Source organism: Manacus candei, unplaced genomic scaffold, assembly GCF_025592945.1.
Source record: "Manacus candei isolate 608988 ecotype Guabito, Panama unplaced genomic scaffold, ASM2559294v1 h1tg000110l, whole genome shotgun sequence".
In the NCBI taxonomy this organism is placed as follows: domain Eukaryota; kingdom Metazoa; phylum Chordata; class Aves; order Passeriformes; family Pipridae; genus Manacus; species Manacus candei.
The window spans coordinates 89,946-116,090 of NW_026138158.1; the positions used below are offsets into that span (position 1 = coordinate 89,946).

At 59.6% G+C, this 26,145-nt stretch overlaps 1 protein-coding gene, 1 long non-coding RNA gene and 2 pseudogenes across 6 annotated transcripts; 1 reads left to right on the forward strand and 3 right to left on the reverse strand.

Annotated features, from left to right (window-relative positions):
• The window catches only part of LOC127461657 (zinc finger protein 729-like), a 258,708-nt pseudogene that overhangs the window by 57,698 nt on the left and 174,865 nt on the right, over positions 1 to 26,145 (reverse strand).
• LOC127461638 (class I histocompatibility antigen, F10 alpha chain-like) lies at positions 5,686 to 13,292 on the forward strand. Of its 4 annotated transcripts, none has more exons than XM_051769643.1 (7): positions 5,686 to 6,057; positions 11,038 to 11,301; positions 11,514 to 11,783; positions 12,017 to 12,289; positions 12,405 to 12,518; positions 12,617 to 12,655; positions 13,007 to 13,292. In XM_051769643.1, exons 1-7 carry the CDS (start codon positions 5,991 to 5,993, stop codon positions 13,021 to 13,023), a joined length of 1,044 nt encoding a protein of 347 aa, XP_051625603.1. In that variant the 5' UTR covers positions 5,686 to 5,990; the 3' UTR covers positions 13,024 to 13,292. The 4 variants fall into 4 exon arrangements, with proteins under 4 accessions (XP_051625603.1, XP_051625606.1, XP_051625607.1 ...); XM_051769646.1 differs by having other exon boundaries at positions 13,010 to 13,292; XM_051769644.1 differs by lacking the exon at positions 5,686 to 6,057 and adding an exon at positions 8,553 to 8,651.
• LOC127461653 (uncharacterized) lies at positions 8,570 to 10,079 on the reverse strand. Of its 2 annotated transcripts, none has more exons than XR_007900192.1 (3): positions 10,029 to 10,079; positions 9,783 to 9,901; positions 8,570 to 8,718 (listed from the first exon to the last, which is right to left on the reverse strand). It is a non-coding gene; the product is annotated as an uncharacterized LOC127461653 (long non-coding RNA). The 2 variants fall into 2 exon arrangements; XR_007900193.1 differs by lacking the exon at positions 8,570 to 8,718 and adding an exon at positions 9,015 to 9,061.
• LOC127461636 (class I histocompatibility antigen, F10 alpha chain-like) lies at positions 19,797 to 25,809 on the reverse strand (annotated as a pseudogene).

Consider the following 26,145-nt stretch of genomic DNA (forward strand, 5'->3'; position numbering starts at 1 on the left):
CCCCGGCTCTCACGAGGGGCCCCCAAACCGCTCTCGCCCCCCCCGCCATTGCCGAGCGACCGCCAGGACCTTTTGGCTGCTCTTCTTTGTGCTCCCGCTCGGCTCCTCCCTCGGCTGGGCCGCCGCTTTTGGCGGGTTTCCTCCTCCGGGATCTGCCCCCTGCAGCCCTTTCCCCCCTGGCCCAGCCCCCTTGGGCCCCCCTTGGGCCCCCCTTGGGCTCCTCTTGGGCCCCCCTTGCCCAATAAGTCTGATTATACAGACAAGCAATTGGGTTTAATCCACAAAACCCAAATGTAGAACCCAGCACCCTGGGCCATAAACAAAGTGCTGTTCCTTGGGCCCCCCCCGAGTCCAAAGTAAAGAGAGAGGGAAAAACCTGCTGGTGGGAGAGCTGTTGCAGTCTGGTCAAAAGTGGTGGTTGCAGTCCAGTTGAGGATGGTGGTCTCAGGCTGGTTGAGAGCAGTGAGCTGCAGTCCTCCTCTGGATCCCACGAGTGGTAAAAAGGTTCCGAAACTCCAGGTTTATATATTCTCCAGTTCAGGCAGGAATGCCCAGTCCTCCCCTCAGAGCGGGCAATTCCATAAAAGGATGCTTAGTTCTTCCCTCAGAGCGGGGAATTCCATAAAAGGATATGAGGATATTTAGAGTAGGGAATTCCATAAAAGGGTATGAGGACAGGAACACCCCCCCACCTTGCAGGCCCCTCTCCCTCCTCCCCCCCCCCCCCGACAACAGTTCCTGGGAAAATGGCATGGAAGGCCATAGAATCCACAGTTTTGGGCTACACCCATCCAGTGAGGAATCGGTCCCAGCTGTTCTAACTAAGACAGGATTCCAGAGTGGGATCAGGTGGAATTATGGACTGGGATAAGGGCTGGATTCAGGAGTGGGATTGGGATGGGATTGGGGTGGGATGGATGGAGCAGGATCAGGAGGGAATCCGGAGCAGTTCCTACTCTCCCTGGGTTCCACAGCTGGATCCATCCCCTGGGATGGGAACAGGGACATGGTGCCTCCTTTCCCCACTCTCATCCCAGCAGGAATCACAGCCTGAGCGATCCCGGAGCTGGATCCGCCCCTTCCCTCTCCCTGTGGAAAGGCAGGAGCTGCTGGCAGAGCTCATCCCGCTGCTCCCACCCACCCCGGCCCCCCTGCGGCTCTTCCCGATGGATCAACTTCCTGCTTTTTCCCGTGTGAAACCCAGGACCACAATTATTCCTGAGGCTTTAGTTTGGCTGTGAAAATCTCCTGCTTTGGGCAATAAATCCTGGCTCCCTCCTCCGGCATCCGGCAGTTCCTCTGTGGGAACCAGGAATGGGAATGGTGACAGGGGGCTTGGATGGGGACACTGGGAACAGGCTGGGGACACCAGGAATGGGAATGGGGACGTCAGGACTGGGATGGGAACACTGGGAATGGGGATGTGGAAGACCAGTATGGGAACAAGGGGGACAGGAACAGGGACACTGGGAGCAGGCTGGGCATTACCAGCAGGAATGGGAATGGGGACTTGGGGGACCAGGATGGGGACACTGGGAACAAGTTGGAGTCACCAGAAGTTGGGAATGGGGATACCAAGAGCAGGTTGGGGACACCAGGAACAGGGAATGGGAACACCAGGAGACAATGGGGAAAGGGATGGGGACACCAGGAACAGGATGGGAAGACCAGCTGAAGGTTGGGGACAACAGGAACTGGGAATGGGGACATCAGGAGTTGGGAATGGCAATACCAGGAATGGGATTTGGGACATGGGGGACCAGGATGGGGTCACGACAAACAGGTTGGGCATTACCAGCAACTGGTAATGGGAACACCAGGAGTGGGAATGGGAATGTGGGGGACCAGGATGGGGACCCTGGGGACAGGAACGGGGACACTGGGAGCAGGTTGGGCATTACCAGTAATGGGAATGGGCACGGCAGGAACGGGAATGGGCACAGCAGGAACTCTGTGTCTCTGCTGCCCCCCGGGCTGTGCCTTGGAGCCCTGACAGCTCCTGCAGGTCGCAGCTTTCCCAAGGCCTGGCAGCCCTCGCTGCCGTTGCCGGTCCTGCAGCGCCGGGCGGGACGCGCTGCGGATCCCGCCAGGCTCCGGCGCTGCCACGGAACCCGCCGGCACCGTCAGCCCGCACGGCACCCACGGCAAGGGGCACCACGGCCGGGCAGCTGCTCCCCACGGCATCGCCAGCCCACAGCACCCGGCAGCTCCCATTGACTCACTGCAGCAGGAGAGCAGCAAAGCCTGGCAGCAAACTCCCAGGGCAATTCTAGGGGCCAAAGGGATGCTTCCAGCAGCATTCCGGACTTGAGTATTCCCGCAGAATTCCTTCTCCAGCTCTGCAGCCTCTCGTGCTGTTCCAGGGCTGTCGGGTTTACACTGCCCTCCTGCTGCTCCTGGCTCAGGGCTCGCCAGGTTCAGTACCCCCTTGGCAGCCCCGGACAAAAGGAGGGCACTGCTCTGCTCTGCTTTCTGCTGCTGAACATCTTCATTCTCCTCCTCGCAAGGACCCACAACTCTCCCGCTTTCCAAAGAGCAGCAGCACTTGGCAGGCCCCGCAGGATCTTCCCCACAAAGGCCGTGGCACTGCCCTGTGCTCGTCCTGCCACAGGAGCTCAAGGCTTCTGGACAGCACAACTTCCCAGCAGTGACCTCCCTGCTCCAGAGGGATGAGGAGCCTCTGCTGAACTGCAGAGATTCACACACTGCAACCATTGCACTGCCTGCATTTCCTGCCATTCTGCAGCACTTGGGCATCTACTGTGGCTCTTCCTGCTGTTTAAGAAGGAGGTTTCCAAGCTCTGGGAGCTGGATGGAGTTTTGTTCCAGCTGCCAGCTAAGGAAGTTTTCAACCTGTTACACAATACGTGCAATGAAAACTCCAGTGATTTAAGAACCTGGACTCCAGCAGAACTGTTGGTTTATTTATTTCATCAGGAAAAATAGACCAGGAAATAAAGCCATCCCTTAATATATCTAAGTCAAATGAACTCATTTAGGTAAATAAATAGGCTGCAAAAGGGAAATTACTGAGCTTTATATATGGATACATTAGAGAAGGGAGCAGGATACAATGCTTGGGATGCTCCTTGGAATACTATTCCAGAAATGTCTTAGTACAGAGCATGAGACTCCACAGCAGAATCCTGCCAAGTAATTATATCCACATAGGAAAGGAAATTGTTGGCAATCCTCATCTGGCTTTTGGAGGTATCAGGAGCTCCTAAAAAACAAAGATCTTAAACTGAAAACTTTATTCAAGTAGCTGAATCTACCCAGCACAGGGCCTTCTAACAGCTCATGGTGAGCTTTTTTTCAAGACAGAAAACCCCAAACAGGCACAATCTTCCACTCCAAAGTCTCACCCAACTGCCTTCATCTCATCCCTGCCCTCCCCCAAGAAGATTCCACCAGCCAAGCCCAGGGCACTCCAAGGGAAACTCTTGTGTGACCTTGTCTGGTGTTCCCTGGGCACTGAGGGAAGAAGAGAAGTTTATCAAGGTGCCAAATGCCCACTGAGATCTTGGAAATCAGCTCTCCAGGATGCTTTGCAGCCCTTCTCAGTCAGCTTGAGCTCTTCAAATACACTTGTCCTCAGCGTTTTCTCTGAAAGGGTCACTATGGTCTGAAGGGTCAAACTCAGAAGTGTCTGAACCTGCAGACAGTCCTTCCTCCCGGGCAGAGATGCAGCTGCTTGGGAATGTTATTCCCTGCTGTCAGCTTCCCACAGAGCTGTGGGCACACATTCTCCAGGCAGCTCACTGAATGCAGAGTTTCCTTCCAACCTGAAGGGAGTCTTTGCTCTACAACATCTCTCCCCGGTGGCACTGTGTGATTGCAGGCTGGTTCTCCTGGCTCTGCCTGTGTCCTGCTCTCCTTGGAAAGCACCATGTCCGTAAGGATCCAGATGTTGATCCTCATCACGAAGACAATCAATAAAATATCATTAAACAGGCATAAAATGTCGAGAATCAATCAATGCAATGCCAGATCTACCTGAAAAAAGACACAAATACAGCGTTGTGGAGCTCCTGGCTGGGCTTTCCCAGCTGTGTGCATTGGCCTGGAAGCCCCAGGGCCTCACTTCTCTGCCCTCGAATTAGGAGCAATTTATTAGGCTAATTAACCACGGAGTCATTTGCCCCTGAGCTGCTTTGTTCCTCTGCCAGGCACAGGCCAGCCCGGGCTCCGCAGGCTGCAGGGCTGCTGCGTCCTGTCAGTGCTCAACACCTCGGATTTATTTGCCCCAAAAAGGGAAAACGGCCCCGAATCCCGTGGGCCGAGCGCAGGAGGGGACAGAGTTCTGGCACAAAACTCCAGCCGCCGGGTTTGCCCAGCCCGGGAAGAACCAAGGGCCCCGCAGTGAGGTGGGACCCCCAGCAGCCCTTGTGTGCCGTGCCCAGCTGAAGCCCTCCCTGGGGCGCTCGGGGCTGGCTGGGCACACTGGGAGCGCTGGGAAGGGCCCCGGCTCGGGGCGGGGGCGGCGGGTGCCCAGCAGTGACTGAGGGGAAGGGCCTTCACAGGGACCCCCCGCGCCCCTCGCTGCCCACGGGAAGGGTTTTTGGTCCCTCTGAGCGATTTGGCGGCGTTTCTGGGCTCGGCGGGGCCGGGCAGGCGGCAGCGGGACACGCGGGGCCCGGGCCGTGCGGCGGAGCCGGGTGGGAACTGCGGGGCGGCCCCAGCGGGGCCCGAGGGCGGAGCGGAGCCGGTTGGGAACGACCCCCGATCCCCCCGGGGCCAGGTCTGATGCCGGGAAAAGCAGCACTGATAAGAAGGAGTATCTTGGCCAGCCCCCAGAGCTGGGAAGCATTCCAGAAGAAGAAACTGTTTTTTGAGGCCCGTGACCAAAGAAGGATAATGTGAAGAAGGGATGTTCCCCAAAGGGCCACCAGAGACCCTCGAGAGACCCCTACTCTGATGTAAATGAGTTCTGAAAACTGATTCAAAAGTGTAAGAGAATCTGTGGGAGTGTTTAATATATATGCATGAGTTTGAGGAAGTGTAATGCACATGTATTAGTTACATCCACAGAAACCAGGGTGTGAGACAGCCCAGTGTGGGGGTGATGTGAGGAGACCCCCCCACCCCCGCACCCAGTGACAAAAAAATTTAAACCGCTTTCTAATCCTGACATTGCAGTGACAGAGAGTTTTATTCCCGTTTGGTGACAGTCCCAATTGCTCCCAGTATGATCTCCGTTGCCCCATTTCTGGTCTCGAGGGGTCACCGTCCTGCTCCAGCTGTATCCCGGTGTCCCAGTCCATCCCAGTCTGTCCCAGTCCATCCCAGTCCATCCCGGTCCCTTCCCAGCAGCCGCCGCCGTTTCCTGGGTCCGCCCCCCCCCCGCCCCCCCCAGAGCTGCCGCCGGACGCCGCCCCCCCAAGATGCTGACGGGGGTCGGGGCTCCGTCTTTGGCTTCGTCTCCCTGGGCTGGGGCTCGGCCTCTGCCCGCGGGAGGAGCTGAGGGGGGTCCCCGGGGGTCGTGTGTCCCCCCCCGGAGCGTGTGTGCCCCCCCGGGACCCCCATCCCGCTGTCCCCCCCTTTTCTCTCCCCACGAAGCTCTTCCCCAGCTCCCGCTCCCCCCTGGCAGGGGCTTTGGGAGCCCCCCTTTGCCTTGACCCCGGGACCCCTGCGGGGGGCAGTGGGGGCTGCCCAGGGCGGGCACTGGCCCAGGGAGATCGCCCCCCGCCCCCGCGGCATCCGCTGATCGCGGCGCTTCCCCCGCTTTGGCCCCAAAGCGGCGCCTTTAAGGCCGAGTTTAAGCGCAGGGCCCGCGAGTTCAGCTCGGCCCGGCCCGGGGGTCCCGCCGCTCGGGCCCGTCCAGGGGGCCCGGGGGTGGCGGGGGGACCCGGGGCGGTGCCGGGAGGGGTCCCAAAGGGGATCCCGGGGCATTCCCGGCAATTCCCCCGTGCTCGCCCCCCGCGCTCCCTCGGCCACTTTCGCTTCCGCGTCTCCCGAACTGCGCCCAGCGGGGCCAGCGGAGCAGCGCGATGGCTCCAGCGCTGGGGCTGGGGGCGCTCCTGGCGCTCCTGGGGGTCTCGATGGGGCAGCCCGAGGGTAAGTGGGACCCCCGGAACGGGCAACTCCTCAGCCTTTATTGCCGGGCACCGGCACTTCCCTGAACCTCCATTTCCGGGCACCGGGACCCCCCTGCACCCTCTCCCTCCGCACCGGGACCCCCTTAAACCTCCCTATGCGGCACCGGGACCGCCTCATTTCCATTCCTGGGCACCGAGACCCCCTTGAACACCCATTCCTGGGCACGGGAACTCCCCTGAACCTCCATTTCCAGGCACTGGGACCTCCCTGCACCCTCTATCTCCGCACTGGGACCCCCTGAATCCCGATTGCTGAGTGCGGGAACCCCCTGAGCCCCCATTCCCGGAAGGAGACCCCCCTGAACACCCATTCCTGGGCACCGGGACCCCCCTGAACACCCACTCCTGGGCACCGGGACCCCCCTCAACTTCCATTTCCGGGCACCGGGACCCCCCTGCACCCTCTCCCTCAGCACCGGGATCCCCTTAAACCTCCCTAAGCGGCACCGGGACCGCCTCATTTCCATTCCTGGGCACCGAGACCCCCTTGAACACCCGTTCCCGGGCATGGGAACCTCCCTCAACCTCCATTCCCGGCCACAGGGACGCCTCTGGAGCCCCATTCCTGAGTACTGGGACCCCCCGGAACCCCCATTCTTTGGCTCGGGAACACTCCGGGACCCCATCCCTGGCACCAGGACCCCTCTGAACCCCCTTATCCTCAACAAATAACCCTCTGTGCCCCTTTTCCTGCCAATCCCGCCTCTCCCAGCCCCCTGATCCTCCCTTTTCCTTGACCCTGAGACCCCCTGGACCCCCATTCCTGCCTTTCTCAGCCCCCACTTCCCTCAACACAAGGGACCACTGGACTCCCCTTTCCTGGGCACAGGGACCCCCTGGATCCCCCATTCTGCCTCTCCCACTCCCAGCCCTGCCTTTCCTTGAACCTTGGACCCTTCCCAGCTCTCCCAGTTCCACTCTCCTGACCCTTGGACCCCCCAAACCCTCCAATCTCTGTGACCCCCCCAGTTCTCCACTCCCTGTGCTTCCTGCAGGGGGGTCCCAGGCACCGGGAACGCCCTCGACCGCAATTCCTGGGCACCGGGCCCCCCCCTCAACCCCCTTATCCTGCACCAACACCCCCCTGCACCCCCTTTCCTGGACATCCTGCCTCTCCCAGACCTCCCTTTTCCTTGTCCATGAGACCCCCTGGACCCTCATTCCTGCCTTTTCCAGACCTCATTTTCCTCAACATCAGCCACCCCTTGACCCCCCTTTTCCTGGGCACAGGGACCCCCTGAATCTCCATCCCACCTCTCCCAGTGCCCTCCCCCCCCTTCCCCTGACCCTGGGACCCTTTTACAGACCGGACAGGGGCTGCAACCTGGTTCTTTTAGATGATTCCTTCCAAGGCGAGATTAAGGCCCAAACCTCCAAATGTTGGGTCTCACACACACAACTGACTTTATTGGTACCAATAAGGAACGGTAAAAGCGAGGGGGGGAGAAGAAGAGGGAGAGATGAGGAAAAGGAAAGGCTGCCAAAGGAAAGTGCAAAAAGGTTCCCAGCCCAGGGAGAGAAGCGGGTGCAGTCAGGCTCGGGCAGGCAGGGAAGCAGCGCTGGAGGGAAGCAGGTGGGGAGCAGAGCGGATCCGAGCCGAGCAGCAGAGCAGGGAGGTGGGACACGAGCGGGACGGAGCGAGGAGCGGGGCCAGCAGCCAGCACGGGCCCCTGGCCAACAGCGGCTGGGCTGGACAGGACCGAAACGCTGGCACTGCCTTAAATCCCCCCGGTGGGCGCTCCCTGGCCAGCTCGGCTCCGGGCAGATCCTTGACTTTGAGACCCCCTGGACACTCCTTCCCGCCTTTCCCAGCCCCCAGAGCCCCCTTTCCTCAACACTGGCAACCCCTGGGACCTCCTTTTCTTGGGCACAGGGACCCCCCAGACTCCCCATCCCACCCCTCCAAGCCCCTGCACCTCCTCTTTCCCTCGCTCCGGGCCCCCCTTGAATCCCCGTTCCCGGGCACTGAGACCCCCCTGCATCTCCTTCCCCAGCTCCGGGACCCCCCGCACCCCCTCACCCGGGGGTCGCGTCTCCCGGCAGGGATGAGCAGGGTCTGCGGGGGGCAGTGGGGGCTGCCCAGGGAGATCGCCCCCCGCCCCCGCGGCATCCGCTGATCGCGGCGCTTCCCCCGCTTTGGCCCCAAAGCTGCGCCTTAAGGCCGAGTTTAAGCGCAGGGCCCGCGAGTTCAGCTCGGCCCGGCCCGGGGGTCCCGCCAGACGTGGCCGCGGAGGGTTGCAGAGGGTCTCAGGAGGACTCAGGGCGGTCCCAGCAGGGCTCCCAAAGGACATTCCGGTCAGTTCCCAGGAATTCCCCCGTCCCCTCCCCTCCCCCGCGCTGCCTCGGGCACTGTCGCGTCTCCCAACCTGCGGCGCCGGGATCTGCCCAGTGACCGGTGACGTCATTGCCAAGTCGGGTTCCCATTGGTGCAGAAGAACCAGCGGCGCCGGACGCTGCTGTGTGGGCGGGGCCAGCGGAGCAGCGCGATGGCTCCAGCGCTGGGGCTGGGGGCGCTCCTGGCGCTCCTGGGGGTCTCGGGGGGGCAGCCCGAGGGTAAGTGGGACCCCCGGAACGGGCAACTCCTCAGCCTTTATTGCCGGGCACCGGCACTTCCCTGAACCTCCATTTCCGGGCACCGGGACCCCCCCGCACCCTCTCCCTCCACACCGGGACCCCCTTAAACCTCCTTTCTGGCACTGGCACCCCCCAGTTTCCATTCCTGGGCACCAAGACCCCCCTGAACACCCTTTCCAGTGCAGGGGAATCCCTCTGAATCTCCATTTTTGGGCACTGAGACCGCTCTGGAGCCCCATTTCTGAGTACTAGCACCCCCCTGAACCTCCATTCTGGGCACTGGAACCCCTCGAAACCCCATTCCCGGAAGGAGACCCCCCTGAACACCCATTCCTGGGCTCTGAGACCCTCCTGTACCCTCATTCCCGGGCACAGGAACCCCCCTAAACCTCCATTTCCGGGCACAGGGACCCCCCCCACCCTCCGCACCGGGACCCCCTTAAACCTCCTTATCCGGCGCTGGGACGCCCCAATTTCCATTCCTGGGCACCGAGACCACCCTGAACACCCATTTCTGGGCACGGGAACTCCCCTGAACCTCCATCACTGGGAAGGAGACCCCTCTAAACCCCCTTTCCCGGGCACAGGGACCCCCTTAAACCCCCATTCCTGGGCACGAGATACCCCCCACACCTCCATTCCCGGGCACTTGGACCCCCCTGCACCCTCTTCTGCAGCACTGGGACCCCCAAAAACTCCCTTATCCGGCACCAGGACCCCCTGACCCCCCATTCCTGGGAACAGTAACCCCCCTGAACCCCCATCCTGGGCACAGGGATCCCACTGCTCCCCTTTATCCGTCACAGGGACACACCTGGAACCCCATTCGTGGACACTGGGACCCCCCTGAACCCCCTTATCCTGCACCAGGACCCCCTGAAGCCCCATCCTCAGTTCCAGGACCCCTCTGAACCCCCTTATCCCCAACAAATACCCCCCTGCCCCTATTCCTGCCAATCCCACCTCTCCCAGCCCCCTGATCCTCCCTTTTCCTTGACCCTGGGACCCCCTGGACCCCCATTCCTGCCTTTCCCAGCGCCCAGCCCTCACTTTCCTCAACACCGGGGACCAGTGGACCCCCCTTTCCTGGGCACCGGGACCCCCCTGAACCTCCATTTCCGGGCACCGGGACCCCCCTGCACCCTCTCCCTCTGCACCAGAACCCCCTTAAACCTCCTTATCCGGCACCGGGACCCCCCCAGTTTCCATTCCTGGGCACCGAGACCCTCCTGAACACCCATTCCCGGGTACGGGAATCCCCTTCAACCTCCATTCCTGGGCACAGGAACACCTCTGGAGCCCCATTCCTGAGTACTTGGACCCCCTGAACACCCATTCTTGGGCTCTGAGACCCACTGAACCCCCATTCCCTGGCACGGGAATCCCTCCCCACCTCCATTCCTGGGCGCTTAGACCCCCCTGCACCCCCTCCTGCAGTGCTGGGACCCCCCTAAAGCCCCTTACCTGACACTAGGACCCCCTGAACCCCCATTCCTGGACACAGAGACGCCCCTGGACACCCATTCCTGGGAACTGGAAACCACCCTGAACCCCCATTGCAGGCACAGGGATCCCACTGCACCCCCTTATCCAAAACAGGGACACCCCTGGACCCCCATTCTGGGCACTGGGACCCCCCTGAACCGCCTTACCCTGCACTGGGACCCCCCTGAAGCCCCATCCCCGGCACCAGGACCCCTCTGAACCCCCTTATTCTCAACAAATACCCCTCTGTGCCCCTTTTCCTGCCAATCCTGCCTCTGCCAGCCCCCTCATCCTCCCTTTTCCTTGACCCTGGGACCCCTTGGACCCCCATTCCTGCCTTTCCCAGACCTCAGCCCCCACTTTCCTCAACACCGGGGACCACTGGACCCCCCTTTCCTGGGCACAGGGACCCCCCTGGATCCCCTATCCCTCCTCTCCCAGTCCCAGCCCCACCTTTCCTTGAACGTTGGACCCTTCCCAGCTCTCTCAGCTCTCCCAGTTCCACTCCCTTGACCCTTGGACCCCCCAAACCCTCCAATCTCTGTAACCCCCCCAGTTCTCCACTCCCTGTGCTTCCTGCAGGGGGGTCCTACCTATCCCAGACCCCCTTTTCCTTGACCCTGAGACCCCCTTGACCCCCCCTTCCTGCCTTTCCCAGACCCTAGACCCCATTTTCTTCAACAATGGGGCCCCCTGGACCCCCCTTTCCTGGGCACAAAAACCCCTGGATGCCCCATCCCACCTCTCCCAGTCCCTACATTCTCCTTCCCTTGGCCCTGGGATCCCAAAATCCCCTTCCCGGCTCTCCCAGCTCTCCCAGTTCCCCCTTTCCTTGCCCCTTGGATGCCCTCAACCCCCCCAAATCTCCGTGTCCCCCCAGTTCTCCACTCCCTGCATTTCCTGAATGTGGCGGTGTCAGAGCCCAGCCCGGGGATCCCTCAGTACGTGGAGATTGGATACCTGGACGGGATCCCCTTCGAGCGCTACAACAGCGAGCGGGGCCGGATGGAGCCGCTGACGCCGTGGATGGCGGCCGAGGTTGAGCCGGGATATTGGGATGGAGAGACCCAGATCAGTGAGAGGATTGGGCTCATGGCTGCTGCTGACCTGGAGAGAGTGGGGGGCCTGTACAACTGGAGTGGGGGTGAGTGGGGGGAGCCGGGGAATGGGGGGATCTGTGGGGCTGGGATGTGGATCCAAGGTGCTCCAAGGTGCTTGGATATGGATCCAAGGTGTGATCTGGGATGAGGCTCTGTGGGTCTCCATTGGACTCTGGGGCTCCATAGGGCTGCAATGGGGCTCCGTGGGGCTGGAACACAATTCCAGGGTCTCCATGGATCCGATCCCACCCCCCAGGTCTCCACACGTGGCAGCGGGTTTGTGGCTGTGACCTCCTGTCCGACGGGAGCGTCCGTGGATCCCATCGGTACGGCATTGACGGGCGGGATTTCATCTCCTTCTCCCCGGAGACCGGGACCTTTGTGGCAGCCGATGGAGTTGCCCGGATCACCGAGAAGCGCTGGAAATCCAACGGGTACGAGGCTTTTCAGCTCGACCTGGCACAGAGCTGTGGGGAAGACCTCCGAATATACATCGAATACGGGCGGGAGGCGCTGGAGCGCAAAGGTGAGGGAGACAGAATTCCCATGGGAATGTGGGATTTGGGAGGGTGGAACTGAGGAACATGGGAATTCCCATGGGAATTCCATGGATGAATCTGAGTCATCCAACTACCATGGGAATTCCATGCATGGATCCCACTGTTGTCCCACTCCAGTGGGAATTCTGTGGATGGATCTCATTGCCATCCCATTCCCATGGAAATTCCGTGGATTGATCTCACCATTATCCCATTCCAGATCCCCCTGATGTCCACGTGTCCGGGAAAGAGGAACACGGGATCCTGACGTTGTCCTGCCGCGCGTACGGATTCTACCCCGGGATAATCGGGATCAACTGGCTGAAGGGGGATGAACTGCGGGATCAGGAGACGGAGTGGGGCGAGATCGTTCCCAACAGCGACGGCACCTTCCACAGCTGGGCCAGGATCGAGGCGCTGCCGGGGGAGCGGGAGCAGTACCGGTGCCGGGTGGAGCACGCCGGAATGCCGGAGCCCGGGATCTTCGCCTGGGGTGAGGCTGGGAACGGGCAATGTGGGAACTGGGGGTTTGGGAAGGAGGAATTTGGGAGTGTGGAGCAGCGGGATGGGGGTAACCCTCCCCCTCCTGCCCCTCCTGCCCTTCCCAGAGCCAGAATCTGTCGGGAATTCCAGCCCGGTGTTGGTGGCTGTGTCCATCATCGCTGCCATCATCATCATCATCATCGGCCTCGTGGGAGTCGGTGTCTGGAAGCTCCGATCCGGTAACTCCCGGGATGGGGGTCGGGAAGGGGCACGGATCCGCCCGGCAGCATTCCGGGGATCCTGTGCCACGGGTGCTGATCCCACTTTCTTTCCATAGGGAAGAGGGAGGGGAATGGATACGACCCCGCGCCCACCAGTGAGTCCCAGCAGCGTGTGTGGATCCAGATCCTCTGTGCAGGGATCCCAGGATGGATGCCGGGATTCCAGAGGGGAATGGGGGCCTAATGGTTGGAGCGGGATTGGAAGGGGATTGCAGCTCAGGGCAGGATTCCAGAGTGGGATCAGGTGGAATTGTGGACTGGGATCAGGGCTGGATTCTGGAGTGGGATTGGCGTGGGATGGATGGAGTGGGATTGGGGTGGGATGGACAGAGCAGGATCAGGAGGGAATCCAAAGCAGTTCCTACTCTCCCTGGGCTCCCCAGCCGGCTCCATCCCCTGGGATGGGAGCAGGGACATGGTGACTCCTTTCCCCGCTCTCATCCCAGCAGGAATCACGTCCTGAGCGATCCTGGAGCTGGATCGGCCCCTTCCCTCTCCCTGTGGAAAGGCAGGAGCTGCTGGCAGAGCTCATCCCGCTGCTCCCACCCACCCCGGCCCCCCTGCGGCTCTTCCCGATGGATCAACTTCCTGCTTTTTCCTGTGTGAACCTGTCAGAGACTGAAACAGTCAATGATTTCTGCATTCTGGGATTGCCAGGAGGCTTTTGGTGGCTTTTGCAGGACTTTGGCATTATCCCTCTGATGGGCAGCTGGGCCCATCTCCCCCTCCAGTGCTGCTGAAGGTGTCAAGCCCTGGAAAGGAGAGAAGAGCCGAGTTTACCAGGCCCCTCATGGGAACTCTGCACTGGGCTGTCTGAGGTGTTGGGGGTTCATGGCATGGCCCATCAAAGCCCATCCCCCCTCTGCCAACCTTGGAAGGTGGGAAAAAGCCTTTTCCCTGCCCCTCACGGGAACTCTGGGCAGGCCTGGGAGATGTTGGGGGTTCGTGGCATGGCCCAGGACACTGTCCATGGATATAATAACTCATAACTTCCCTGAGTGTGGGGGCTTCCCTCCTTCACCCCCAGTGGATCAAGGCCACCACTTCAACTGTCAGACATGGGAGCTGCAACTCCCAAGTTCCATCGCTGGACCCCATGGGCAGTGACTATGGACATCTGTCCACTCTCAACTTTTCTTTCCCTTCCTCTCCCTTACCCTTCTCCTGTCTTTCCTTTCTCTCCCTTATGCATTTTCCCCAAAGGTTCTCTTTATGCCATATTGCTGTAGATGAGAGATGCAGAGGATAACACCCAAAATGGCAACGTACCTGTTTACCTTTGAAACAAAATTGTTCTAAAATAAACCCTGCATATGTAAGTTTTCAAACACCAATTATTCAGTGTCGTTTCACTCTAATCCACCCCAAGGGATTCATTAATAAGAACCTGGGTTACCCTCCCCCTTTTCTGGGGTGGGTTGTAACATTTTTTGCGTCAGGGACAAGGATCTTTTGGATGTGGTGGAGTAATCGGTGTAGTCCAAAACTGGCACTGAGGGTGAGTCAAATGGTGACCATTCCCACGTTGTGAAATTATAGTGATAATTTTTCTCCTCCTGGTGTGATCCAGGCACATCAGACCTGTTGAAAGGCTTTCTGGTGTAGCCTGGACCTGTTGAAAGGTTCTCTGGTACCTGGACCTGTTGAAAGGCTTTTCCAGGAGAGAGTCAAGCCGACCCTCAGAGGGTTAAGGGGGAGAAAGACATTAACCTGAGCTGGGTTAATGACTGAGTCAAAAGGAATGACACCCCAGGGTGAGTTAGTTGGGGGTTATACCATCAGACTTTGGTGATGCAGTCATCATCACCTTGTATGAGAAGAAGGGAGATAAATCAGACTGCTCAAACTACCGGGGTATTACTCTGCTCTCCATTGCTGGCAAGATCCTGGCAAGAATACTTTTGAACAGACTAAAATCCGCTATAGCAGAAGGAATTCTTCCTGAAAGCCAATGTGGTTTCAGAGCCAACAGGAGCACCACAGACATGGGATTTGTTCTCAGACAACTGCAAGAGAAGTACAGGGAACAGAACAAAGGTCTCTATGGAACCTTTGTTGACCTCACCAAGGCTTTCGATACTGTGAGCAGGAAAGGTCTGTGGCAGATTTTGGAACGTTTAGGTTGTCCCCCCAAGTTCCTGAAAATGATCATCTCACTCCATGAGGATCAGCACGGCCAAGTCAGATATGGCAATGCACTTTCTGAGCCCTTTCTAATAACCAATGGTGTGAAACAAGGCTGCGTTCTCGTACCAACCCTATTCACAGTCTTTTCCAGCAGGATGCTCCAAAGGGCCACGGCAGACCTCGATGATCAGGACGGGATCTACATCCGATACCGTACTGATGGAAGCCCTTTCATCCTAAGGCAGCTGAAGGCCCACACCAAGACCTTAAACCATCTTGTCCAGGAGCTGCTTTATGCTGATGACGCCGCCCTCGTCGCTCACACAGAAGCAGCTCTGCAGCGTTTAACATCCTGCTGTGCTGAGGCTGCTGAGCTCTTTGGGCTGGAAGTCAGCTTAAAGAAAACAGAAGTTCTCCATCAACCTGCACCTCAGGAAGTCCCCCATCATCCCCACATCACCATTGGCCAGAGTTCAAATCAGTCCAGCAGTTTAATTACCTAGGCAGCCTCATCTCCTCGGATGGTGAGATTGATGGAGAGATGGACAACAGGTTAGCAAAGGCATAGAGAGCTTTTGGAAAACTCCATAAAAGAGTTTGGTGTAATAAACACTTGAAGAAAAGCACAAAGATTGGTGTTTACAGAGCCATTGTGCTGTCTACTCTCTTATATGGGTCCGAATCCTGGGTCATCTACAGCCACCACCTGCGACTCCTGGAACGCTTCCATCAACGCTGCCTCCGTACAATCCTAAACATCCACTGCTCAGATGATGTGACCAATCCATCTGTTCTAGAACAGGCAGCAGTCACAAGCATTGAGGCCATGTTGCTGAGAACACAGCTGTGCTGGGCAGGGCACGTCTCCAGGATGAAGGACCAACCACCCCCTCCCTAAGATCGTCCTCTGTGGTGAACTTGCCACCGGCTGCCGCAAGAGAGGAGCCCCGAAGAGGAGATACAAGGACTGCCTGAAACAACATCTCAGCCTTGGCCATATTGATCTCCATCACTGGTCTACTCTGGCCTCCAGTCGGGAGGTCTGGAGACACCCCATCTCTAACGCTGCTGCTTCCTTTGAGAACGCAGCAGGATCAGCATCGAGGAGAAAAGACAACGCAGAAAGAACCGTGTCCTGTCCATCCCATCCAAGGAGTCCTTCTGCTCTGCCTTTTGCAACTGGACGTGTCTATCTCGTATTGGCCTCTTTAGCCATCAATGTGCTTGCAGCAAATGTGGGGAGAGCCCTTCCCACATCTACCTTTGCAAAGCCCAGCCATGATTTTGGATATTAATTTGGGAGTCTGGACTCACTGGTTTATTTGGTTCTGGAACTGGTATTTGGTTTATTTGGTTTTGGAAACAGGTATTTGATTTATTTTTATGTATTATGGGTAAATCAGGTTGCAAAGAAAGAATCTTGAAGAAATCATTTCTGGTATTTTGGATATTACTTGTGATTTCTGGACTTATAAGTTGATTTGGATTTGGAAACTCGTATTTGGTTTATTTTGTATTCTTGAACAATTAGAAACAAATTGGGACCCCTGTGGAGGGACAAAGCTGTTGATACTCCAGAGGTTCCAGGACCCTGAGGATTCCAGTGCCCACTGAAAGTGTTATTCAGGGAGATCCTCTCAGTCCCTGGATCCGGGGAGTTCCAAATAAGATCCCTGGGATTTTATTAAGGCATTAAAAGGTTTATAAAAGGTATATAAAGGTATATAAAAGGTATATAAAGATATATAAAAGGTGTACATAACCAACATAGAAATGGAGCTCTACAATATAATATGATTGACTTATAAAAAGTTGTGATAGAACTGTAAAAGAAGAGGTGTGATGCCTCAGAGCTTTTTGGGCTGCCCAGGGAGGTGGTGGAGTCACCGTCCCTGGAGGTGTTTAAGCAAAGACTGGCCAGGGCACTGAGTGCCGTGATCTGCTTGACGTGCTGGGCATGGGGCGTAGGCTGGACGCCGGTTGATCTCACAAGTCTCTGCCAAGCTCAGGGACTCTGGGCTTCTGTGCCACCCCAGCCTTTGGGGACAGCGTGCTGGTGGCTCAGAGGCTCCGTCCTTGCCTTACCTTGCCCATCTCCTGGCTGCCAGGCAAGGGCCTTGTGACATCACAGCCTCTGTGGAACAGGGCAGGGGCTGAAAAGTGTCAGTGCTGCGTCCCCGTGCCCAGAGCCTGGGCAGAAGTCGGCTGGCAGGGACGGGCAGAGACTGTGCAGAGGTGTCAGCTCGTCCCGCAGCAGCACCATGCCCAGCCAGGGCATCTCCTGGCTCCTCAGGCTCTCGGTGCTCCTGCTCTTGCCTGGCCCACTGGAGCCTTGCAGCCGTGCCACAGGTGCCATTGCTGAGAACCGGGGTTTGCCTTGGATGGCCCCTTGCCAGAAAAGGCAGGAGAGGCTGGAGAGAGGGGAAGGAGGGGGGTCAGGCCGCTGGGATGGTGCCGGCGGGCCGTGAGCCCGAAGCCAGCAAGGCCTTGGGCCCACACGGTGTCAGGGGAGGACTGAGAGCCCCCAGGGAGGAGGAAAGCTGGGCAGGCCCCAAGGCTCCTGGGCCTCTTCCTTGGCAGCCCTTTGGCCAAGGCCCCCAGGCAGAGGTGGGGCTCAGCCCCTGCCCAGCAATGGGGCACAGGCTGAGCCCCAGGGACACCAGAGCCAGGCGGCCTGAGCTCTTCTTCCTGCAGCGTCTGCCTGGGGCAGCCCAGCCAGGCCTGAGTCTCTGCAGGAGAGGCCAAGCCCAGCCAGAGAGGGCTCAGCCCTCTGAGGCTGCACTCACTGCAAAGGGAACAAAACATTGGCCCAGAGGACATCCTGCCCCCAAATGGAGAACTGGAAAGGTCAAGAACAAAAAAGTCACCCCCCTCCATTAGTCAAGAAATGTTCAGACCTCTTTCCTAAAAGCATCCAGCACTCGGGTCACCCAGTTTTCTCTCTGACAAGGCTTTGCAGGGGCTGCTTGGGAAAGGGAAGCCCTGGGGCCCCAGTGCCGATGGTGGGGCTGCACTCTGGGGGGGTCGGCCTTTGGCTCTTGGCTTCCAGGGGCCCCCAGGAGTCAGTGAGCCGGGCTGGGGACGAGGGGCAGGACTGGCTGGGATTGCCTCTGGGGCCTGGCCCAGAAAATGGAAGTGTCCCCATGGGGGCAGCTGGAAAGGGCCCAGGAAGGAAATGCTGCCCCAGCGCAGGCTGTGGCAGTGGGGAGTGTGCAGGGGGAGGAGGCTGGGCCAGAGCAGGGCTGGGCAAGAAGGGCCAAGCCGCGGGTGGGTTCTCCCCCGGCCCCCAGGGCCCAGCCCCTGATGGGAGGGCCTTGGGCAGGGCCTGGGGCGACTGCAGGAACCTCCGAGGCAGCCCAAGGGCCGTGCTTTTGGCAGCTGGGTTGACAGGCCCAGCTCTCTGCAAGAGAAGTTGAGGGCTCTGAGCCAGAGAGGGGCTGAGAGCCGGGTCCAGGCTTGGGAATGGCCGGGAGGGGAAAGGGATGTCTAAGAACAAGTCCCTCAGGAGAGGGAAGCAGAGAGGCTGAGTTTTGACCCCAGCACAAGGGTCTGCAGGGCAGAGCAGAGAATATCCCCCACGTGAGTTTGTTCTGCATCCCTCCTTGCAGTTGTGACAGGCACTTCTCTTCAAAGGTCGTTCTGGGAGCGTCTTCTTGTTCTTTCCAGGTGGGATGCAAGCGGTGGGGGGCCTTTGGCACCAGAGGGATGATGAGCAAGGTGAGCATTTTCCTGCCAGTCTGAATGAGATGTTAATTCTGGTGGGCTGTATCCTTGGTGAATCTAAGCACATCCCTTGGCATTTGGGTTTTTTTTCCGGGTGGTTCGCAACCTGAGAAGCATCAGCAGAGTGGGAAGGAGGTCCCTGCAGTCAGAGGTCAGTGTAAAGGAAGCTGAGAGGGGAGCTTTGGTGAGAATGTTGCCCTCTGAGGGGATCCGTCAGTGTGTGCCTTCCCTGGGGGATTTCTTTGCAGTGGCCGTGCCTATTGCCAGGGGAGCAGAGCCACAGGCCCAGGAGCCGAGCAACAAGGTCAGGTGCTCTTGTGCTGGCCTGGTGGGCAAGGGCAGGGTATTGCAGGGCTCAGCAATGAAGCATTTCCCTCTTCTCTTTGGAGGGAATGTTGCACTCTGAGGGCATCCATCAGTTTGTGCCTTTGCCTCTGTGATGCTGAAAAACCCAGTCCGAAGAACTGCTCAGAGACTTTGGATCTTTGAGCAGCAAAGGGATTTATTGCCGACGTCGGCAGCGAGCGTGGTTCGCACCATAGAGAACTTGGTCGAGAGTTTCACACAATATTGGGGTTGTATACAATTTTCATATATGATTAAATATGATAAATCATATTCATCTGATCACAACATCTGTCTATGCATATTAATAACGGGCGGGGCTCAGGTGGAGCTCGGGCGTAGCTTCTCTTGGCCCTCAGTTCTGGGAGGGGTTTAGGTGAGTCTGGGGTCTCTGCTCCCAGACTCCATCCTGGTCCCTCGTGTTCCCATTCCATTCCTGGTGTTCCCATTCCCACTCTCTGGTGTCTCCGACCCAATGTCCCCGTTCCTATTTGTGGTGTTCCCGTTCCTGGTGTTACCATCCCTGTTCCTGCTGTCCCCAGGCTGCTCCCAGTGTCCCCAGTGTGGTCCTCCAGGTCCCCATTCCCATTCCTGGTGTCCCCATTCCCATTCCTGGTGTCCCCATTCCCAGTTCCTGCTGTCCCCAACCTGCTCCCAATGTCTCCATTGCTATTTCTGGCATCTCCATCCCATTCCTGATGTCCCCAGCCTGTTCCAGTGTCCCCAACCTTCTCCTGGTCTTCCCATCCGGCTCCTGGTGTCTCCATCCCTTTCCCCATTGTCTCCTGGTGTTCCCGTTCCCATTCCTTATGTCCCCAGCCTGCTCCCAGTGTCTCCATTCCCATTCCTGGAGTTCCTATTCCCATTCCTTGTGTCCTCAGCCTGCTCCCAGTGTCCCCATTCCCATTCCTGGAGTTCCCATTCCCATTCCTGCTGTCCCCAACATGCTCCCAGTGTCCCCATCCCTGTCACCAATGTCCCCATCCCAGTCCCCCCTGTCCCCATTCCTATTCCTGGTTCCCACAGAGGAACTGCCAGATGCCGGAGGAGGAGCCTGGATTTATTGCCCAAAGCAGGAGATTTTCACACCCAAATTAAAGCCTCGGGAATAATTGTGGTCCTGGGTTTCACACAGGAAAAAGCAGGAAGTTGATCCATCGGGAAGAGCCGCAGGGGGGCCGGGGTGGGTGGGAGCAGCGGGATGAGCTCTGCCAGCAGCTCCTGCCTTTCCACAGGGAGAGGGAAGGGGTGGATCCAGCTCCGGGATCGCTCAGGCTGTGATTCCTGCTGGGATGAGAGCGGGGAAAGGAGTCACCATGTCCCTGTTCCCATCCCAGGGGATGGATCTGGCTGTGGAGCCCAGGGAGAGCAGGAACTGCTTTGGATTCCCTCCTGATCCTGCTCTGTCCATCCCACCCCAATCCCACTCCATCCATCCCACCCCAATCCCACTCCAGAATCCAGCCCTGATCCCAGTCCACAATTCCACCTGATCCCACTCTGGAATCCTGCCCTGAGCTGGAATCCCCTTCCAATCCAATCCAGCCATTAGGCCCCCATTCCCCTCTGGAATCCCGGCATCCATCCTGGGATCCCTGCACAGAGGATCTGGATCCACACACGCTGCTGGGACTCACTGGTGGGCGCGGGGTCGTATCCATTCCCCTCCCTCTTCCCTATGGAAAGAAAGCGGGATCAGCAGCCGTGGCACAGGATCCCCGGAATGCTGCCGGGCGGATCCGTGCCCCTTCCCGACCCCCATCCCGGGAGTTACCGGATTGGAGCTTCCAGACACCGACTGCCACGAGGCCGATGATGATGATGATGATGGCAGCGATGACGGACACAGCCACCAACACCGGGCTGGAATTCCAGACGGATTCTGGCTCTGGAAAGGACAGGAACATGAGGAGGGGGAGGGTTATCCCCATCCCACTGTCCCACACTCCCAAATTCCTCCTTCCCAAACCCCCAGTTCCCACATTGCCCGTTCCCAGCCTCACCCCAGGCGAAGATCCCGGGCTCCGGCATTCCGGCGTGCTCCACCCGGCACCGGTACTGCTCCCGCTCCCCCGGCAGCGCCTCGATCCTGGCCCAGCTGTGGAAGGTGCCGTCGCTGTTGGGAACGATCTCGCCCCACTCTGTCTCCTGATCCCGCATTTCATCCCCCTTCAGCCAGTTGATCCCGATTATCCCGGGGTAGAATCCGTACGCGCGGCAGGACAACGTCAGGATCCCGTGTTCCTCTTTCCCGGACACGTGGACATGAGGGGGTTCTGGAATGGGATAACGGTGAGATCCATTCATGGAATTCCCATGGGAATGGGATTGGAGTGAGATCCATCCACAGAATTCCCACTGGAATAATAGAACAGTGGGATCCATGCACGGAATTCCCATGGGAGTTGGATGACTCAGATTCATCCATGGAATTCTGACGGGAATTCCCATGTTCCTCAGTTCCACCCTCCCAAATCTCACATTCCCATGGGAATTCTGTCTCCCTCACCTTTGCGCTCCAGTGCCTCCCGCCCGTATTCGATGTATTTCCGGAGCCATTCTGGACAGATGTTCTCCAGGTAATTTGTCCGTCTCTCTACCGTGATCCCATCAGATTCCCATTTCCTCTTGGTGATCTGGGCAGCTCCATCGGCCGCCACGAAGCTCCCGGATCCCAGCTCGAAGGAGATGAAATCCCGCCCATCGTAGCCGAACCGATGGGATCCACGGACGCTCCCATCAGACATGAGGTCACAGCCACAAACCCACTGCTTTGTGTGGAGACCTGGGGGGTGGGATCGGACCCATGGAGACCCTGGAATTGTGTCCCAGCCCCACGGAGCCCCATTCCAGCCCTATGGGGTCTCAGAGTCCAATGGAGACTCACAGAGCCTCATCCCAGCCCTTGGAGCACCTTGGGTCCACATCCCAGTCCCACAGATCCCATCCCAGCCCCTTGGAGCACCCTGGATCCCCATCCTAGCCCCACACATCCCATCCCAGCCCCACACATCTCCCCATTCCCCAGCTCCCCCCACTCACCCCCACTCCAGTTGTACCGGCCCCTCCCCACTGTCTCCAGGTCAGTGACATCAGTGAGCCGGTTCCCCTCATTGATCTGGGTCTGTTCATTCCCAATATCCCGGCTCGGCTCCGGCCGCCATCCACGGCGTCAGTGGCTCCAGGCGGCCCCGCTCGCTGTCGTAGCGTGTGATGGGGATCCCGTCCATGTATCCCAAGGCCATGAATTGAGGGATCCCCGGGCTGGGCTCTGTCACTGCCACGTGCAGGTAACGCAGGGAGTGAAGAACTGGGGGGACACAGAGATTTGGGGGGTCTGGGGGTGTCCAAGGGTCAAGGAAAGGGGGAACTGGGAGAGCTGGGAGAGCCGGGAAGGGGGTTTGGGGATCCCAGGGCCAAGGAAAGGAGGGTGTAGGGACTGGAAGAGGTGGGATGGGGCATCCAGGAATGGGGGGCCCAGGGGTGAGAAAAGAGAGGTCATGGGGTGAGGAGACCCAGAATGGCTGGGAAAGGGGGTGCAGGGGAGCGTTGGTGCAGGATAAGGGGGTTCAATTGGGTCCTGGAGCCGGGCATGGGGGTTCAGGGAGATCCGAGTGCCCAGGAATGGGGGTTGCGGGGGGTTCCAGTGCTGGATCAGAACGTGTAGGGGGGTCCCTGTTCCAGAAGTGGAAGTTCAGGGGGGTCCTGGTGCCCAGGAATTGCGGTCGAGGGCGTTCCCACTGCCTGGGACCCCCGTGCAGGAAACACTGGGAGTGGAGAACTGGGGGGGTCACAGAGATTGGAGGGTTTGGGGGTCCAAGGGTCAAGGGAGTGGAACTGGGAGAGCTGGGAGAGCTGGGAAGGGTCCAAGGTTCAAGGAAAGGTGGGGCTGGGACTGGGAGAGGAAGGATAGGGGATCCAGGGGGTCCCTGTGCCCAGGAAAGGGGGGTCCAGTGGTCCCCGGTGTTGAGGAAAGTGGGGTCTGGGAAAGGCAGGAATGGGGATCCAGGGTCAAGGAAAAGGGAAGATCAGGGGTCTTGAGAGGTGGGATTGGCAGGAAAAGGGGCACAGGGGGGTATTTGTTGAGGATAAGGGGGTTCAGAGGGGTCCTGGTGCCAGGGATGGGGGTTCAGGGGGTCCTGGTGTTGGATAAGAGGGTTAAGGGGGGTCCCAGTGCCCAGAAATGAGGGTCCAGGGGGGGTTCTGTGTCCGGGAACGGGTGTTCAGGGGGGTCTTGGTGTCCAGGAATGGAAATGAGGGGGTCCCGGTGCCGGATAAGGAGGTTTAAGGGGGTCCCGGTACTGGGAAACGGAGGTTCAGGGGGGTCCTGGTACCCAAGAATGGGTGTTCAGAGGAGTCTCCTATAGGGAATGGGGTCTCAGGGGGTTCCCGTGCCCAGCAATCGGGATTCAGGGGGTCCCGGTGCGGAGGGAGAGGGTGCAGGGGGGTCCCGGTGCCCGGAAATGGAGGTTCAGGGAAGTGCCGGTGCCCGGCAATAAAGGCTGAGGAGTTGCCCGTTCCGGGGGTCCCACTTACCCTCGGGCTGCCCCCCCGAGACCCCCAGGAGCGCCAGGAGCGCCCCCAGCCCCAGCGCTGGAGCCATCGCGCTGCTCCGCTGGCCCCGCCCACACAGCAGCGTCCGGCGCCGCTGGTTCTTCTGCACCAATGGGAACCCGACTTGGCAATGACGTCACCGGTCACTGGGCAGATCCCGGCGCCGCAGGTTGGGAGACGCGACAGTGCCCGAGGCAGCGCGGGGGAGGGGAGGGGACGGGGGAATTCCTGGGAACTGACCGGAATGTCCTTTGGGAGCCCTGCTGGGACCGCCCTGAGTCCTCCTGAGACCCTCTGCAACCCTCCGCGGCCACGTCTGGCGGGACCCCCGGGCCGGGCCGAGCTGAACTCGCGGGCCCTGCGCTTAAACTCGGCCTTAAGGCGCAGCTTTGGGGCCAAAGCGGGGGAAGCGCCGCGATCAGCGGATGCCGCGGGGGCGGGGGGCGATCTCCCTGGGCAGCCCCCACTGCCCCCCGCAGACCCTGCTCATCCCTGCCGGGAGACGCGACCCCCGGGTGAGGGGGTGCGGCGGGTCCCGGAGCTGGGGAAGGAGATGCAGGGGGGTCTCAGTGCCCGGGAACGGGGATTCAAGGGGGGCCCGGAGCGAGGGAAAGAGGAGGTGCAGGGGCTTGGAGGGGTGGGATGGGGAGTCTGGGGGGTCCCTGTGCCCAAGAAAAGGAGGTCCCAGGGGTTGCCAGTGTTGAGGAAAGGGGGCTCTGGGGGCTGGGAAAGGCGGGAAGGAGTGTCCAGGGGGTCTCAAAGTCAAGGATCTGCCCGGAGCCGAGCTGGCCAGGGAGCGCCCACCGGGGGGATTTAAGGCAGTGCCAGCGTTTCGGTCCTGTCCAGCCCAGCCGCTGTTGGCCAGGGGCCCGTGCTGGCTGCTGGCCCCGCTCCTCGCTCCGTCCCGCTCGTGTCCCACCTCCCTGCTCTGCTGCTCGGCTCGGATCCGCTCTGCTCCCCACCCGCTTCCCTCCAGCGCTGCTTCCCTGCCTGCCCGAGCCTGACTGCACCCACTTCTCTCCCTGGGCTGGGAACCTTTTTGCACTTTCCTTTGGCAGCCTTTCCTTTTCCTCATCTCTCCCTCTTCTTCTCCCCCCCTCGCTTTTACCGTTCCTTATTGGTACCAATAAAGTCAGTTGTGTGTTTGAGACCCAACATTTGGAGGTTTGGGCCTTAATCTCACCTTGGAAGGAATCATCTAAAAGAACCAGGTTGCAGCCCCTGTCCTGTCTGTAACAGGGTCCCAGGGTCAGGGGAAGGGGGGGAGGGCACTGGGAGAGGTGGGATGGAGATTCAGGGGGTCCCTGTGCCCAGGAAAAGGGGGGTCAAGGGGTGGCTGATGTTGAGGAAAATGAGGTCTGGAAAAGGCAGGAATGAGGGTCCAGGGGGTCTCATGGACAAGGAAAAGGGAGGTCTGGGAGAGGCAGGATGTCCAGGAAAGGGGGTGCAGGGGGGTGTTGGTGCAGGATAAGGGGGTTGAGGGGGGGGCCCGGTGCCCAGGAATTGCGGTCGAGGGCGTTCCCGGTGCCTGGGACCCCCCTGCAGGAAGCACAGGGAGTGGAGAACTGGGGGGGTCACAGAGATTGGAGGGTTTGGAGGGTCCAAGGGTCAGGAGAGTGGAACTGGGAGAGCTGGGAAGGGTCCAAGGTTCAAGGAAAGGCAGGGTTGGGAGTGGGAGAGGCAGGATGGGGGATCCAGGGGGTCCCTGTGCCCAGGAAAGGGGAGTCCAGTGGTCCCTTGTGTTGAGGGAAGTGGGGGCTGAGAAAGGCAGGAATGGGGGTCCAGGGGGTCTCAGGGTCAAGGAAAAGGGAGGATGAGGGGGTAGGAGAGGCGGGATTGGCAGGAAAAGGGGCACAGGGGGGTATTTGTTGAGGATAAGGGGGTTCAGAGGGGTCCTGGTGCCAGGGATGGGGTCCCGGAGGGTTCCCGAGCCGAAGAATGGGGGTTCCGGGGGGTCCCAGTACTCAGGAATGGGGCTCCAGAGGCGTCCCTGTGGCCGGGAATGGAGGTTGAGGGAGGTTCCCATGCCCGGGAACGGGTGTTCAAGGGGGTCTCTGTGCCCAGGAATGGAAATGAGGCGGTCCCGGTGCCGCTTAGGGAGGTTTAAGGGGGTCCCGGTGCTGAGGGAGAGGGTGCCGGGGGGTCCCGGTGCCCGGAAATGGAAGTTGAGGGGGGTCCCGGTGCCCAGGAGTGGGTGTTCAGGGGGGTCCCAGTACCCAGGAGTGGGTGTTCAGGGGGGTCTCCTTCCGGGAATGGGAGCTCAGGGGGTTCCTGCACTCAGCAATCGGGATTCAGGGGGTCCCGGTGCTGAGGGAGAGGGTGCAGGGGGGTCCCGGTGCCCGGAAATGGAGGTTCAGGGAATTGCCGGTGCCCGGCAATAAAGGTTGAGGAGTTGCCCGTTCCGGGGGTCCCACTTACCCTCGGGCTGCCCCATCGAGACCCCCAGGAGCGCCAGGAGCGCCTCCAGCCCCAGCGCTGGAGCCATCGCGCCGCTCCGCTGGCCCCGCCCACACAGCAGCGTCCGGCGCCGCTGGTTCTTCTGCACCAATGGAAACCCGACTCGGCCGTGACGTCACCGGTCACTGGGCAGATCCCGGCGCCGCAGGTTGGGAGACGCGACAGTGCCCGAGGCAGCGCGGGGGAGGGGAGGGGACGGGGGAATTCCTGGGAACTGACCGGAATGTCCTTTGGGAGCCCTGCTGGGACCACCCTGAGTCCTCCTGAGACCCTCTGCAACCCTCCGAGGCCACGTCTTGCGTGGGCTCCAGGGGGTCTCAAAGTCAAGGCTCTGCCCGGAGCCGAGCTGGCCAGGGAGCGCCCACCGGGGGATTTAAGG